Source organism: Canis aureus, chromosome 4, assembly GCF_053574225.1.
Source record: "Canis aureus isolate CA01 chromosome 4, VMU_Caureus_v.1.0, whole genome shotgun sequence".
Taxonomy (NCBI): domain Eukaryota; kingdom Metazoa; phylum Chordata; class Mammalia; order Carnivora; family Canidae; genus Canis; species Canis aureus.
The window spans coordinates 12299649-12317883 of record NC_135614.1 but is presented as its reverse complement, the minus strand read 5'-3'; the positions used below and the strand labels follow the sequence as shown (position 1 = coordinate 12317883).

The 18235-nt window shown below is 32.8% G+C and overlaps 1 protein-coding gene and 1 long non-coding RNA gene across 9 annotated transcripts in view; one reads left to right on the top strand and one right to left on the bottom strand.

Moving 5' to 3' along the window:
* LOC144312201 (uncharacterized) overlaps positions 1–18235 on the top strand; it is a 73783-nt gene that overhangs the window by 31167 nt on the left and 24381 nt on the right. For 2 of the 7 annotated variants that reach the window (XR_013377646.1, XR_013377644.1), the window contains exon 3: positions 16658–16846. The exons of 2 other annotated variants lie outside the window; for them this stretch is intronic. This is a non-coding gene — a long non-coding RNA (uncharacterized LOC144312201). Of the gene's footprint in view, positions 1–187; positions 916–3508; positions 3890–10923; positions 11141–16657; positions 16847–18235 lie in introns of those variants that run through there. 3 more of the 7 variants (XR_013377645.1, XR_013377643.1, XR_013377647.1) reach the window with 3 other exon arrangements.
* Positions 1816–18235, bottom strand: part of UBE2D1 (ubiquitin conjugating enzyme E2 D1) — a 30934-nt gene continuing 14514 nt past the window's right edge. Inside the window, exons 2-7 of one of the 2 annotated variants that reach the window (XM_077894580.1) lie at positions 11329–11392; positions 11204–11235; positions 8682–8759; positions 7510–7615; positions 4574–4667; positions 1816–3839 (exon numbers count right to left, since the gene is read on the bottom strand). In XM_077894580.1, coding sequence (XP_077750706.1) covers positions 3794–3839; positions 4574–4667; positions 7510–7615; positions 8682–8759; positions 11204–11235; positions 11329–11392 — 420 coding nt within the window. In that variant the 3' untranslated portion in view covers positions 1816–3793. The remainder of the gene's footprint in view (positions 3840–4573; positions 4668–7509; positions 7616–8681; positions 8760–11203; positions 11236–11328; positions 11393–18235) is intronic. The other variant, XM_077894581.1, reaches the window with a different exon arrangement.

Genomic DNA, 18235 nt, shown 5'->3' with positions numbered 1-18235 from the left:
GGTGAATATTCCGTCCTCCTATTAGTTCAATTCATTTACAATTTAAAATTGTATATTATATATACATATGTAATATTCTTATATTTATATATAACAGGATAATGGCAGCAGAAATTTAATTGTAATATAATACAAATAAGTGATATAAAGCTATTAAGTTGTTATGAACATACTTTTTACATTACAGATTATTTCTACAACCAAAAACATCAGCTGTCCACAAATTTTTAATTATCATTGTTACTGAAAAACTCCTGGTGAAAGTACATCAATTGTTTAAGAAGAGCTTGCCAATGTCAATCAGTACAGAAAGTTATCCATACATAGCAATTTTTACAAGTGAAATTAAATGAATCTTCTCTTATCTGTACAACTATTAGAACAGTAAAAGAGAAATACTATTTAAAAAAATAAGAACTTTCACAAATGACCTGCATTACACTTTAGGTCTAATGAATTGCAATTAAGTCCCTGTTTTAAGGAAAAATATTTTGAAAGTCTTAGTTTATAAATGATAGAGAGATAAAACTGAACTTCTAAAGTTCAGGTTTGTTATTATTATATTGATAATCACTTAAAAGATTTAAACAAACTAAAAAGATAAGCAATAAACTGTTCTTTTTGAACAAACCAAATCCAACAATTTGAATACACTGAAGCTCTATTTATATGGTCATGGCTAAAGCATTGATCATTTTCCATGGCTGGTCCTAGTAACAGGACTGATGATTCTATAGTAGACTCAAACATCATTTACTGGACTTTGAGTACAACAAATAAACATCATACAAATAGTTTCATGACCAAGAATCTCTTTCAATCTGAGAGGAAAATTAATTTCCCCAATCTTTCCCATCTTAAAAATACAGAACTGTGAGAGCAGGATCCTGCAAAAGAGCAGTGGCTAAATCATGTACAAAGATAAACAGATCACTGAGATAAAATAATAAAAGAAATGAAAAACTACATGTGGTATTTTTTTAAATATTTATTTATTTATTTAGACATAGAGAGAGAGGCAGATTAATAGGCAGAGAGAGAAGCTGGCTTCCCACAGGGAGCCTGATGTGGGCCTCAATCCTGGAACTCCAGGATCACACCCTGAGCTGAAGGCAGAAGCTCAACCACTGAGCCACCCATGTGTCCCACGTGTGGTATTTTCAAGTCTTTTAAAAAGTTACTCTTTTGAATATTAATTCTTAGGACTGCCCTTGTGCTCTGTGTTTGTATATTTCTCATTTAATACTTTATGATCCTTTGCAATTGTTAAGTAGTTGACCCACAAAGTAAATTTTTTATTTTCCCTTAACAGTTTAAGGACGAGGGGGTCAGGGGGGCAACTTAAAGCAAAAATGAGTAATTATATATAGTTTACACAGTCAGGTGTAAAGTACTTCAGGAATCATATGCAAATATGGGAGATGAGGGTAAGGTTGCCCTTACAACTTGTATCTGATTTACTCTATGTGGCAATTACAAGCGTTCAGAATTCAACTTAAATATGGTTTTAAACTGTGTTGAAACATCCAGGACTTCAAGGGATACTATCCTAAATCTCCAAAAGACTACCCATTTTCCTCACTTCAAGGGTCTCTAAATTAATGGTTACTTTATGGAGAAAGGCCCCTTGCAGTTGTATAAGATAATTGATATATCCTTGTCAAAATGAAGCAAAAACAACATAACTAAAATGGTGACTTGTCTAGTCACTATGCTACTGTTAAACTCTTAAGGTTTTTATTTAATTATGAGAACTTGTGCTCACTCCTCTGGAGTCTGGTATACAATTCAGATGTAAGCAAAGGCAAACAAGAATTAGGCGAGTTTCAAAACCTTTAATAAAGAAAAAAAAAAGACACTTCCAAAAATAAATGCCACACAAATCAAAGTTTTTAAAAAAGTGAAAGATATTCAAGAAACAAAATCCTTTACTATCAAAATATACTAAATATTAAAGTCTAATGAAGTTGAGTGTTCAAATTCTGGGTGAATGTAGCTTATAATCACATACCTAGTAAAGCAGTGTTTTTCATGATATGTTTGTTTCAAGACATTACTTAATATAGTTACTTTTTAAACCTGTATTTTCTTAAACATCAATTTCACAATTCATTTGATTATTTTTACATTCATTTATAAAAACACATTTTCTAACAACGGGTTATTTGTGCTTTAATAATAATGATCCATGGTAAAATACTCAAGTGATTTAGATGCTTTACTAATGACTACATCCATCACAGATTCTTGTACACTTATACAACTACTGCAATAATCCAAAGAGCTACAACTCTTTTTGAAAATGACACTCACTCAAGTTTGGTAACCATGCTAAATAATTAAAAATGTATTTTTTTCCAAGTTAAAACATTAGAACTTTCTAGCTTTCTTTAAAATCTGCAAAGATTACCTATTTATTTAAATCACTTCTAACTGAAAATTTATAAAAACAGAAAAAAGCATCATTTTAGAATTTTCTTTATAACATCTATAGTAAAAAATGGATGTTCTCTTTCAAACTGTGATGGCACTACACTACTATTTTAAAAATTCTAGATTTTAAAATGTTAAGAAATACAATGTCCGTTCCATCTAGAGGGCACTTTAATGAATTAAACTAATTATTTTTCAGGTCTATTCCTTCTTCAGTGTGAGTGACACTGCCTTACACTCATCAGAGTACTTTAGTAAATAATCCATTTAAAATGTGATCTAAGACAAACCAACTTATTCTAAATTCTCTTCTATAACAAGGTATTGATGTGTATCATCTAGACTGATACTATAATAAACAGATACAAACCTAAAGCAATAAAATTTATATAATTAATGGCAATGAATGCCAAATACAACAGATCTCATTCTCACAACTTGGAATTAATTTTCATGCAAAATTTTATAGTTTTGATCCTTACTTATAGATAATTTATTTCTTTAAGTAATCAAGACAAATAGTAGAAAAAGCATTTTATTTATATGGAAAAAGCTACATTAATATCTGTAAAAGGTGTCAATATATATTGCCTATACAGAAAAAAATTCAATTCAAATGTGAATAGCAACAAATAAAAGTTACACATCTTCCTACTTAGCAGTGCAATTAATTCACATTGCAATAAAGTTAAGTCAAGTATAACAAAATCAAAACAAGTGTTTCTCCATAATCAGGATACTGAGAATTACAGTGTAAAGATCCTTTCAGGTTTAAGAAATCTGTAATCAATCTACAGAATACCCTAAGACAAGGGAGACAGACAGTTAATTCATTTAATTACCAGCTGTTGGGTTTTTTCAATACTGTTCACAGGGAAAAGGTAATGAGTTGACATACATGTAAATAGAATATATTTAGTCTATACAGTAAAAAAATACAAATTATAAAGTGAGCTAACAAAGAATGAAATCTGAATACAGATTTATAAAACTGATGACATCTTAGACAACACGTACGGTATTTCTCATGTAAAAACATCTAGTTTCAGCAAAAAATAATTTGGTTGTTTTTCAGATGCATTGCAGATCTTGTAAGCTGAAGATGCAGATGTCCACGTATCTTAAAAACCATAATAAATGTCTTTCTTAATGCATACAAAATGACAAATGCTCTCATCACAGTCTTAAGGGTATTTTTGGAAGTTTGTTTTTTGTCTTGCTTCAGAAATACATGTAAAGTGGGTAAAATTCAAAGGATTTCATGGTACAATGAAACAGTAAACAGTGCTCAATTTACTGCTAATGTTGAAAAAAACCTAGATTTTACAGTACTCTGGTATATATGAAAATTTTTTTGATTTTACATTGCATATTTCTGAGTCCATTCTCTTGCATGTCTGTTGTATCTGTAGGCATACAAAAGAGATATAGTAAAAACATACAAACTGAATCTTTTAGAAGCCCTATTTATATAAAACTGTATATTTTACCTTTTACACTTAATTGCAATACTTATTCATATGCCAATTATTGGCTCAATATTGGTGACTTAGGTTCATACATTATAAATAAAACAGAAAACAAGTAATTTTTAACTGATGGATTTCTCTACAACCAATATAAAAACAAGCCTAAATTATAAACAACAAAATGAGGAAATCAATTTGTAACATAAATCTATAAAAGCCAACCCTGAATGGGCACTGTCTGTAAACTGCAAATGAATCAAAAGTACCAGCAAGATGAAGCAGCTTGAAAATTAGGTCAGTTTGGAGGGGGTTAGGGATAACTTCTCTTCCTGGGAGAAGATAAGGAATACAATATTCAATGCTTTCCCATTATCAAATTATTTAAAATTTACCACCCAGAACTATATATAGTTCTTTCTTATCAATAAAGTCATATTGTGCAAATACAAGATGTACTATTAAATAGTAAAGGATTAAACACTATTTGGGAAGGAATAATATCTTTTGTAAAAAGGCTAATAAAGTTTAAAATAAAAGATTTCTTCCATTGGAAAGATAAACAAACTTAGTATAATAAACACAATTAATTGTACTTAAATGTATTGATAATACTTCTATTTTGGCAGACTACACAGAAATACAACCAGGCAGAAACTTAAGTAAACACTTACTTTTCTTTGTCTGATTTATAGATTTGTGCAATATCTGGTACTAAGGGGTCATCTGGATTAGGATCACAAAGTAGAGAACATATGGACAATAAAACTAGATTGAAAAGAGAACAACATATTAGATAATGATCTATTTTGCACAATTACATATATGAAAATGATTTGACTGAATATAGACAATGAACTTATAAAGAGAACAAAGTAACATGCTAAATTACATTGTAGACTAACTACTTAGAAACAAATATTTTTTATTTTAAATTAAAAATTATAAAACTAGCATGTAGGGTATATAATACAAAATTACCATAATTTTTGATGTTTTAAACTCTGAATTTCTACTTATTTAAAAAATATGCATCTTTATAGTAACTATAAACATTTAATCTCAAGAGGTCTCTACAAAAATAATTTTAGGTAACATATATAGCTAATCAAAACATTTTAAAAACAGTATCCTAATTTTAGATATTTCTTAGAGATATTTCTGAACTTTAATGAGGAAACTGTCTACTTTTTATTTTATTATAATTCAGAAAATCTATGTCCTAATCAATTCAAAATAAGGAAAGCAAATTATAGTTAACAGTCCAAACCATTTTAGATTCATGTTTATGTACTTTTTACTTTAGTTTAGTGCTATAATTTGCCTACAAAGAAACATTTGTCAGATTTTTTCAATAAATCTTTTATTCCATGTACATTATCTGTATCACACTCATTTAATAATAATGTGAACAATTATCAATATTTAACTTGTACATTTTTAAATAGAAATGAAAACTGAAAAAGTAGTTGTATCTTTCCACATCAAAATACTATTTCAAATACCTACATTTTAAAAAACAATCTAAAGTATCTGAAGAAGTAAGGAACAAGGACTCTGGTTCCTCACTGATGTTTCAGCTGCATGCCACCACTTTTGAGGGGGTATGAGGAGTCTTTGGAAGAACATTTTATCTTCACCTTCCTCTACTATGTTTCTTTATCTTTTCCTACTCTTACAAATCCACAAGTGAATTTATAAAGCAGAGTTAATTCTTAAATGACACATGTGAAAGGGGGCTGCTAAGGGCTAATAAGAAAATTAGTATTTTCTTCCTTATCTTTCATCTGCCCAATAAAATTTTAAACCTTGTATATATTAAATCAATAGGGTAGATTATCTTAGCTCACATTTCCAGAGTTTCTAGACTAAACTCATGATAAAAAAGCAAAATAAGACATTTAAAATATAAAAAAGTAAAAAATGTACAAATAAGCAAAGTATAGCTACCTTATTAATTAGCAAGAGGGAAATTCCTCATTTCTCATTCTTGCTGCCAAGAGCCACATGCCCTGATTTCACTATCATATACACAAATCAAATGTTTTAAGATAGAGAAAAAGGTATTAATAGTTGACATTCTTGAGTGCCTTCTATGTGCCAGATGCATAGCAACCTTAGGTGGTAATACTCTTATAATCCTCATTTTACATATGAGGAAACTGAGGCTCCTTGAAATTCTTCAAGGACAGTTTCCAGGAGCCAAGAATATTAACTAATATTTATAAAAAGTTTCCAGTGTTAGAAGATAAGTGCTCAACATCTGGCAGTGTGCCATTTCTTTTATAAGTACTTAACCACTTATGCCAAATGACTTACATTTGTGATACCATTCCAGGAAAGAGTATATTGAGTAACCTTTTGACACAAACTTTCTTACATCTAGTGCATAGCAGTTATACTATGTGAAAGCTTTTTAAAATGACACCAGAATCAACATGAACATTTTATACAAACATTTTGGTCAGAAAAACTGCCACTCATAATAACCAGCTGACAGGAAGGGCTACTCCTTACCTAATACTTAAAATATTTCTGTGGACTCTGCTTCCTATAAACCTAAACACCTTTTTAAAAAAATATTTTATTTATTTGAAAGAGAGAGAGAGAATGAATGATGAGGAGAGGGAGACTCCCTACTGAACAGGGGAGTCTGATGCAGGCTGGATCCCAGGACCCAGAGATCATGACCTGAGCTGCAGACAGACGCTTACCTGACTGAGCCACCCAGGCACCCCTAAACCTAATCACTTTTAAGTTAAACATTAAGGTAGCATTTATTAAAGCGATTTTTAAAATGAGCATAGACTCACTCCTCCCTTGAATCCTTCAAGAGAAATAATTTTCTTAAATTCTAGAACAAGGGAAAACTACCAAATTAAATTACTTCAGCAGATGCTTCTAACTCAAAACAGTATTTTCCAATGGTTAGGTTCTCTTCTATTAGAGAAAAAAGACATGAATTAAGAGAACTGGCACAGTATATAGTATTGGCTAATAACAAAAAGGCTTCCGAAGGTCTATGTACACATTTGATAATTTAACAAGGAAAAGCTATATATCTGTGAAAGCTGAGAATCCACATGGATCATCAGTCATGAAAATAATGCTATTGGTTACCGTAAGTTTAGACTAACATGCTAAATGTCCTGCATTATTCTAAAGTGAAATGTGTCTCTCATTTTAAATCATTTATCAGTCTAATCTGGTATTTTTTCTTAGATGATGTAAGAGAAGTATAACTTTACTCATTACATCAAAAATCCCATTTAATAAATGGAACAGATGGTCCTAAAATCTTATTTATACCCTATCTCTCTCTTTAAAGCCCAAACTAAAGGAGTAAAATGTCAACAGGCTTATCCAAATATCTAGCTCTAACATATTTAAAATTTCTCTCATTTTATCATTACAATTTGCCCATTAATCATGCCAAGCTAACTGCTAAAAGCAAAAGAGTAAAAGAAGAGCTATGAAAGTAAAGCAAAATCAAAGCAGGGAAAAAACACAGTAGATTGTTTTTTTTTAAAACTTTATTCCCTAGATACCTCTGCTGTATTTTTCCTGTCTCACTGTTATCAACTGTTATAAATCTGATAAACGAAATTACCTTTTGATACAGTCAGAGCTGGTGACCATTGTGACCTCAGGATATCAAGACAAATACTTCCATTACTGTTTATGTTTGGATGGTAAATTTTTGTTGTGAAAGCAATCTAAAAAACAAAACAAAACAAAATGTGACAATCCATGAACTATAGACAAAACAGAACAAAATTGTGCTAGAGCAAAATGTCCTCAATTTTATATAACCTTAGAGGAGAAATGTATTCAACAAGAAACTGAGCATCTACTTTGTGCACACAGTTTTAACTACTGGGAGTGTAAAAGCAAATAAAGTCAGTTTTCCCTTTCCTCTCAGGAACTGAGAAGTATTTTGGAAGATAATAAATAAAACTCTTATAGCTGATATGACTGGCTGAGTAGTACCTGAAGTAATTAACAATGGCTTTCATCATCCCTCAAAGTAATCCTTTTCTTAATTTATCATTGATACATGCAAGTGACACTTGGATCTAAAAATAGGGTGCTGACCTTGGTCCACAAGAAAGCTGAGGGGCTGTTACCTATCCTAAGGAGTCTGACAAGAATTCTAATCTTCCAGGAAGTTGTTATATTGTTTCATATATATGATGTTAATCAGGTGTTTTTAAAAATCAGAAATAATTATTCTGAGTGACAGAATTTAACAAATTTCTCCCTCTTTGATGTCACCATCACTTATTTCCTCTTCAGATCTAGTTTATATTTAATTTAATAAGAACACATTTTTATTTTTCCTACCCCACTTAACAAAGAGACTGTACCATATTTATTTTTTTAATCCTCAATATAATAGAACATTGGAGATGCTCAATAAATTTTTGAATTAAGAACTTAAGAACTGAGAAATAGGGTCAACTTTGGAAAGATAATCTCCTGAATAGAAAAGTCTGATTCTTGACCATAAAAAATTTCCCAAACTACATATATTTTAATAAGGAGGGGAAAAAAGGTAAGAAAGCTAATTTATAGTATAACAGATACTACCTTTTATAGATATAGTCCAATATTTGAGTAAGAAAGCATATTTTAAATTCAGTTATTTTACAAAATAGTTTCAACATGCTAATCTACCCATGTGTTTGACATGATGTGTTTAACATCATGTACATATCTTGGAGTAAAGAGTAAGATAGATCCCTGGCAAAGGAGGCACATCAATCATAAAAATTAAAGTACCTTTGGTGGCTTAAAAGGATAGTCTGTCGGAAAATGTACAGTGAGAAAGAAGACTCCACCTTGATAGGCGCTATCAGGCTGAAATTACAAATATTTGCATCAGTAATTATTGTATTTTTTAGTAACCTGAGATATGATATCCCCCTAAATAGATTTGAAAAAAAAATGCCATTATTCTGTCCCAAGTTCAAATCATTTACCCTGAAAATAGGTTTCCCTTAGCAGATATGAAGGAAGACTCTCCAACAATCATGACAACATCAAAGTTAAACACAAAAATAGGACCCACACAGTAGTGTGACTTAAACAGATCTTTTTATGAGTCTAGAGTTTAATAGACTGGTATACACTAAGATTGCTTTGAGAAAATAATTTTCTGCAGCAGTAATTGGTATGGGAAAAAGGGGTGGGGCTAGTATTCTTATTTACAAAACAAGATCTGATGGTCTTTTAAAAAAAGATTTACTTATTGATTTTAGAGAGAATGTAAGCTGGGAGAGGGGCAGAGAGGGAGAGATCTTGAGCAGACTCCCCACTGAGCAGGGAGCCTGATGTGGGGCTTGATCCCATGACCCTGAGATCATGACCTGAGCTGGAATCAAGAGTTGGGCACTTAACTGAGCCACCCAGGCACCCCTGAGTGTCCATTAAGGGGCAAGAATAGAGATGAACTAAAAAGACCAAGTTACAAAAAGGAAAGGTTCAGTGACACACCATTCAGATCTCCAATCTTCACTTAGTAACGGTTTATAATGTGGAAAACGCAAAAAAAGCTAAAAATAAACCTAGATAAATTCAATATTCATTTAACCAAATTAGGAGTCAACTTTACAAGAGGAATTTAAATATGGCCATGTTTCTTTATGGCAGTTAGAAAATACATTTAATGCTACAAGCAAGAAAAAAATGATAAAGAAAAAAGGCAGCAAAATACCTAAAATTCTATTTTAATTCCTTTATACACACACACATATATACATACTCACATATATTCCTTTATATGTATATTAAAGATTTTATTTATTTGAGAGAAAGTAAGAGAGCGCATGCATGCACAAGGAGGTGGAGGGGCAGAGGGACAAGCAGACTACTACTCCCCACTGAGCAGGGAACCAGATGCAGGGTTCAGTCCCAGGACCCTAAGATCATGACCTAAGCCAAAGTCAGATGCTTAACCAACTTGGAGCCACCCAGGTGCCCTTCCTTTATACTTAATTAAATTTATCATGTTATATTACCACTTTGGTAATACTAGCAAGACTATCAATACTTCTTCGAGTTTCTGTATATACATTAGAGGACTGTACTGGATAATTATCTTACTATATATAGTTTAATTCCAGTTCATCAAAAATTAAAAGGAATGTAGAAAATGTAAGTAAATTCAAATGATATTATAGAGTGGCATGTTTAGATTACTAAAATAAAGGGGTATGAGTAACATAATTGTAACCATTTGCTACAGGTGATTCACCTAAGAAATATCTGTGAAGGGCTATAATTCAAATGGCAAGGGTGGGCCTTTAAATAGTAGTATTTTGAAGGTTCTTAGTAAGCAATGAAAAACAAATAACTAGATTCTTAAAGTTGTTATTTAAATAAATATGTTGCATTTACCCTTTAAAAAACTAACAATGTAACAGTTTAGTAATTTCAGACATCTGCCCAGGACTCCTGTTTTGAAAATTCAGTACTTATTGTCTTTTAAAATGAAACACGAGGCAAAATGACTTCTATGAGTAACTAGATAAAGTTCTTTCAGGGGAGGCAGAAGAGAATGGTGTTAATGGAAACATGTTACTAGTATAGTCTCACCCAGAAAGTAGTCAATGCCCATTCTTTTGCAATCAGATTTTTGTGCACAGAAAGAAAAGCCTGTTTCAAGTCATAACTGTCTCTTAGGTATAGAAAGAAACCATCTTAACAAGGGTAGTAAGTGTTATTAAATAAAGCCAGTCACAAAATAGGTAATTTTGAGTTCAGTACAATACAGCGAAACTAAAAACAACAAATTCACGAGTTGGCAAAGACAGATGCATTGAAATCATCTCACCAATTCTCTTTCATACATAGGAACAGTGAAAACAGTTATTGCAAACTGGTGCTTGTTACTTGCAGGTATTCCATTACTGAGTTAATTATTTCTAATCTACTAAAATTGTTTTGCTTTTTTTACTAAAATTGTTGATATGAGAATAACTATGCTTAATTTTGAACAACTGACTTTTGTGTTTAAAAACAGATCAAGCAAATGTATAGCCTGGTTGCATATTGTGGGTGATCGATCCGTGACTATTTGTAATAATCAAGGATTTGCCAAAGGAAAAGGAAAACATCACAGTGATGTATTTGCCACCAGTGCTCTAGAAAATCATCATAAATCCTTTAATCATATTTTGCTTCCTGGGTGATTCAGAGTACAAGAAAACTCAACCTTAGCCACAAACATCTGATCAAAGGTGAAACAACAAAAATGAAGTATGGCTTCGGGAATTAATTTCATATATATGAATCATACTTACAGGTCCCATAATAGTTGCTTGCCAGTGGAACACTGAAACAAACAAAGGAGTTTTGGAGTCATTAACAAATGTTCAAACCTATATTATTAATGATAGCAAAATCCTAGCAAGAGAGCAAAGCTTACAGTCATCTCCCACAGGTCCAGCTGAACAATGAGCAGGTGGGTCCCGTTGTAGATCACTTAATTCCTGAAGCAAAGCAAAAATACTTTAGGTTAATCATTTTTCCAGTGAAACAAACATAATAGTCTATGAAGACATAAATTATTTAAAATAATTTTAGGCAGTTCTATTCAAAATATGAAAACAGAAAATGTACTCTGTTACTAATTGGTAGAAGAGTATGGCAAGTATTAAATTCCTTCCTGAGAGATCTCCAAACCCTAAAATATTAAATGGATTAAAATATTGTTTTTCTCTAATATCCCCTAAGACAAAAATATTTAGTAAGTATCTACTGTATGCAAGGTAATTTATAGAATTGCTATATAAGAACTGCTATAAGAATGCTATACTATACTGTAAGAATAGAAAAAGAACTTCAAACGTTTACAATCTAATTTCGGAGTGATGACTCACAGAGAAGTGGATATTGAAAGAACAACCTACCTGAAGGTTAAATAGAAAGAAAGGAGATAAGTCAGGCCATCTTTGGAAGCATAGCACATTGATTCATATGCTTTCTTCTGCTCTCAAGGAAGCAAAGGAAGGATCAGGGAAATGATACAGTTTGGAGCCAGTCCTGGATTGGCATTCTAGTTCTACCATAACTAGCATCACGAGCCTGGGGGAAATCACTCAATTCCCTTATCTTCACCCCAAATATGAAAGGTATAATAAATTCAATATAAAAGATTATACTTTAAAAAAAATCATACTTTGGGACTGAAGTACCTACTTTAGTTTGGAAGATCATTTGAGGCAGTGGCATCTAAATCAAAAAGTAAAGGAGTGGGAGTTCATTTTGGGAGATATGAGTGACACCGTTAAGTAGACTAAAAAATAAGATGAGACTAAAAAAGTAGGCAGAGGCCAGGCAGAGAACTGAGAACAATACACATCATACTAAAGATTGGAGGTTTTAGGAAGCAGTATGATCTGATTTAAAAAACAGCTGTCTGGCCTTTGTATTGAATGGATAAGAGATGAGAAAGAGGAGAAGCTATTAGTTACTAAAGGAGAGAAAAATGAGGGCTTGGTGTAGAGAAGCAGCTATGAAATAAAAGTGGACAGAAATATTTTGAAGGGCCAACTTCTCACAGGATTTGATGATGAATTATATGTACACAGGTAAGGAGAGAGGTCACAGCCATGTATCATGAAGATTAGTGGCAGCTAACATTTACTCCTTGTTTTATTGTCCTAACCATCCTCTGAGACAGGTGTTATCATGCTCCCCATTTTACAGATGAAGAACAAGGCATCACACTTCACTGTATGCTCACAAAACTAGTATAGGGTGGAAGCGGGATTCACACCTTGGTAGTCAGACTGGTAACCTTTTTAGCTTACAAATGTACAAATGTGGATTCCATTTAGAAATGGGAGAATACTAAAAAGACAAGTTTGTTTGGAAAGGAGACATATTGAATTGGTGATCCCTGCGGTGTCAAAGGAGAATTTAGTTCAGCATGTAGGTCTGGGGCTTAAGAGGACTAGACTAGAAATTGGAAAATCATTATGTATACCAGGCATTTAAACCTGTTGGAATGATATAAAACTTTTCATGGTAACACATGTAAACTCTATTTCATCCAATCTAAGATGCTAACAACCATAAATGACATCCTTATTTTTTGTACCAGTAATTAGGGAGAAAAGCTATCAATTAATTTTAAGACTATATCAATTATAAGATGCTATCTAGATATTAGAAATGTTTAAATAAAAAATATAAGCACCTTAGAACCCTTACAATATGGTATTACAACGAGTTCAATGTTCTAACAGAAATAAGGAAAAGGATGGCTAACAGTGTTCTAACAGAAATAAGGAAAGGCTTTCCTAAGAAATTCCTAAGCTTAAAAACTGAGCCAAGTGCAGACTCTGGTCTAGTTCTTTCAAGTCTTCTCCAGTATATCTTGGTCTTTTCATTTCTGTTTTTGTTTCTGTTATCTTCACAACTGGTGCTGTACCCTTCTTCCTGATTAAGAATTAACTAGCAAAGTTAGCAGTTTCTTTGGTCCAGGTGTAGTTAAACAATAAGAGGGAGATTTCAATCCTCAACTTAGTGATAATGGTTAGATTAAAAAGCAAGGCTCTGAACTTCAAATTCAGGTGCCATACTCACTTGCCACATGATCTTGGGCAAAACATTATTTTCCCCTCTCCAAACCTTAGTTTTCTGTAACGTAAAGTGGCATTACTACTTTTATCCATAGTTTCTGTAACAGCCAAGAGAAATGATACATGTGAAAAACCGCAATCTCTGACATGTACTAAGTATTCAAGTAAATGTTAATATGGAATGGATAACAACCAGCCAATTCTCCAGTAGCAGAATGCAACTATTTAACCAGTTTAAATACCTGGGGGAGGAGTGTTCCCAAGTCACAGACCCATTTTAGATGACTGTGCTTTATTTAATAGTTTTCTAATCTGGGCTTTTAGGAGATTGCTTCTGAAAATATTAATCATGTTGAGTTTTCTAAACATTAGTGTAAATGGGTAAATGGGACTACTTTGCCCTTACTTTATGCAGAAAACTAGTTATTTTGAAAATGAGTTTCTGTAGTTAAAAAAAATGAAGTTATTTGCATGGATATATTTTTACAGAGAGACTATATATGTGAATAAGTCATACCTATAAATACACACATATATTTTATATACTAACAAAAAGCCCACAATTATACTTTATTTGTAATATTATGTTCAAATTTCAAATGTTAGACTGTTCTTCAAATCCCTTTAAAATAATACAGAAAAGTCAAGGTTATCTTGTTCTTTTATTTTTGTGCCCTGATTCTTTTTTTCATTTTTAAAGATTTTATTTCTTTATTTGACAGAATGAGAGCACAAGCAGGGGGAAGGGCAGGCAGAGGGAGGGAGAAGCAGGCACCCTGCTAAGCAGGGAGCCTCACAGGGGGCTCCATCCCAGGACCCTGGGATCATGACCTGAGCCAAAGGCAGACACATAACTGACTGAGCCACCCAGGGACCCCTTTGTGCCCTGATACTTCCTCCTCTGCTAGGAGCAGTTTGAACTCAGGACAAGAGAAAAATCTCACAACTGAACTGCAAAGGTCAGGTTCTTAAGTTGTCTATTTAAAGCTCACTTATTATAGGAAAGAGGAAGCTGAACAGTACATCAGACATTCTTAATAGTGAGACTGATCATTACTCATGAATAGTGACATTAATGCTTAGGTGAAGACTTACACATCCTAGACTTTTTAGGAGTCTAAATCTCTAATGTTCTATCCCTTTCTCAAACCATGTGTCTAGAAATATGCCCTGTTATATTTGGAAATATGTAACTAAACCTATGGTACATCGGTGCAGACAGAATGACCAACTGAAAACAAAAGGCTCAATATATACCCTCCTTCATCCACAAAAATAGATCTTAAAATTGAAAAAAGAAAAAGGAGGAATTCTGAGATGTGCTAAGAGGGTGAAAATATATAGCAAACAAAACTACAACCAACCAAAAAAACCCCACCCTTTTGTTCTTAGCCTATTCGGCAGCCAGTATACTTTTAGGTAAGACACAAAAAACCAAGAACTACTTATATTGGTTAAATTCCAATTTAGTTTACTCCAAGATTCTCAGAAACAGTCTTAGAATTTGATTCATGGTTTTTCTGCTTTAAATGGCATTCTTATTTGCCTATTTCTATCACCATAGCCACATATGGAGTATTAAAAATAATTTAGTGAGTCCTATGTTATTTCAAGCGGAAATTCTAGGAATAGTCATCTCTTCCTTTGCTCCTCTCTCCACTATCTATGTAAGAATTAACACTGAATTATACCAACTGCTCAAACAGTCAGGTCCTTACCTAAGAGCCAAAGATTAATTCCACATTCTCTCTACTCATGGAAGCCCCTCTAAAGTTCGGTTTACTCTGACCCTGGCTTTCACTTCCTCCTACTCCACCAACTACCTTGAAATCTAGGATGCACTCCATAGGTAGCCTCCCAATAACTGTTTCATTAGCCCCTCATCTAGGCCTCTTCATGGCCTTGCTTTTACCTCATGCTATTTAAAAGTAAAACGTCTCAAGGAAAAAAAAAAGTCTCAAAGACAAAGCATTTAAAACCATTTATTTTTAATTAAGAGGTATATGTGTATGTGTGTTTGTGTTACAAAAGTAAAACAAAGTAGTGCTTTGTAAAGAAAAAAAACCAGAGTAACGCATAAATAGTCAAACACCCACAGGAATTGTGGTCACCAAAACCAAACCATTGTTTAACATTAGAATATTTCATCCACAGCTTTGGAGGAAAATGAACACGTCATTCACTGTTGGAGGGAGTGTTAAGACACATCCTTTTGAAGGGCAATTTGGTAATAACTGTGAATGTGAAAAACACATATGGTCTCTGACCCAGTAATTTCACCTCATAGTAATAACTGTCCAAATACCCAAAAATACATGTATCAGGATGCTCAGTGAGGCAGTTTACTTAACTATGAAAAACCAAGGATAACTTAAAGCTCCATTAATAAGAGAATGGTTTCATGATACAGCCACATGATGAAACACTGTGCAGCCATTGAAAAGAATGAACTAGATCTGTATATGCTACATTAAAAGATGTTGTGTGCCTATAAAAGTTTTTGAGTTAAAAATTCAAGTTACAGAAGGGTATGCCCATTAGATCCCATAACATATACACATACTATACATGCATACAAAATAAATAAAAGGATACACACCAAACTATTAGCTATAGCTATTTCTGGGAATGAGTTGTCACTTTTCATTCATGTCTTCTATATTATTTCAACTTTTTAATAATACTTTTATAACTTTTTAAAGAAAAAAGTGATTTTTTTTTACTCAGGTTCTTAGACGTTTTTAAAAACTGAAATAACACTGGTATTTTTCATTATACCTATAATAAGTATCTTCTCTTGTCACTAAATAATTTTTATAAGACAAGGAAAGATTGAGGAAATGTCACAGATTAAAGAATATATATACTAAGACATACCAATTAAATTCAATGTAGGATCCCAGACTGGATCCTCAAACAAGAAAAGGACAGTTGAAAAACTGGTAAAATCTGAATTAGGTCTGTAGTTTAGTTTATAGTATTGTACTTTATGTTACTTTCTTCATTTTGGTAATGTAAGTTGTAAATATTAGGAAAAATTAGGTGAAAGATACACATGAACTTTATTATTTTTGGTAACTTTTCTGTAAGACTAAATTTATTTCAACACAAATAATAATGTAAAACTTTTTTTATATATTGCCAAACTTAATCCACTTTCTTTCTCAGGATTGCTTCTTTTCCTGTGTCTCCAACATCTGTTAATGGAATATTTGTCACAAAGTCACCAGGTTCAAAATTTCAGCATTGTTTTGACTCTTGTCTTTCTCTTATCCATCATCTATATATAGTCAGATGAGAATACAATATACTCTCAATACCTGTTCTACTGCTCACTACAATTTCTTCAAAAACCAGGTATAGTACAACTATAATTGCTTCCACAAACTCTATGCATTATTTGCAGAATAATCTTCTAAAAAGCACAGCTCTATTTCAATCTTCCTTTAGAGAATTTCAGTGGCTCCCCACTGCTTATTAAAATCACACTCAACCAGTGAAGGCTTTCCATTACCTAGTTACCAGTTTACATGCTCAATTGGGTTCCCATTCACAAACTTGCCCAATAATATTCCAAAGAACTCCCTTCAGTTTTCCTAAACGCTTTCAGGAGGCCTATTAGGTCAATGTTAGTTTCACAATAAAACTAAGATGTTATTTACCTTTTTCACTCTCAATGAGTATACAGTAGAGTTTTCTAGTTATACGACATGTGATATTTTAACAGACTGAATTCCTCAGCAGATGTGAAAATTCAACTATTTTCTATAAGCCTGACATAATGAGATCTGAACATATGTAAAACAATGCCACTTCTCGGTTGTTTTAGAAAAGTTATTCTTTTTTTTAAAGATTTTATTTATTTATTTTAAAGAGAAAGAGAGAGCATGGGAGGATGGAGCGAAAGGGAGAAATAGTCTCCCTGCCCGAAGCAGGGAGCCTGAAGTGGGGCTTGATCCCACCATGCCAGGATCATGACCTGAGCTGAAGGCAGAAACTTAACAACTGAGCCCCAGGAGCCCCTGGAAAAGTTAATTTTAATAAAAATATTATTTATGTTTACATAATAATTTTGTTATTTCTAAATTACTATTTCTAAATTTGTTTTAGTTTCTCATATGGTAAATATTAATAGATATAATCCATACAAACAAAAAGCTCTCTGAAGTCCTAAATACTTTTTTTTGAGAGAGAGCACACAAGCAAGTGGAGGGGCAGAGGGCGAGAGAGAGAACTCCAAGTATGAATCCAAGACGACAACCTGAGCCGAAATCAAAGAGTTGGATACCTAACCAACTGAGCCACCTAGGCAATCCCCTCAACACTTAATACGAGGAGGTCCTAAGACCAAAAAGTTTGAGAGACATATAGTCAGGTTTCACCTGATTACTTTGATATTACATGGCTAAGTTCTCTGGCCTTTGTAATTTTTTTCTTCAAAAACTAGTTCCTATTCCCAAATTATACCCATTCTCCTTAACAGTGGTCATCTTCTCAACAGCCACTTTAAAAACGTAAGTTTTGGGGTCAGACTTGGGTAAAATCTGGCCTTGCACTAACCCTTCCTAGCTGTGTGACTATGGGCAACTTAACCTCTTTGAGTCTCAAAGTACCTCTTCTGGACATCACTGATAACCCTGAAGAACTATATTGACAAATGAATGAAAACACAAAAGTACCGGGGCACCTGAAGGGCTCAGTCAGTTAAGCGTTGGACTCAGGTCATGATCTTAGGGTCTGAGATTG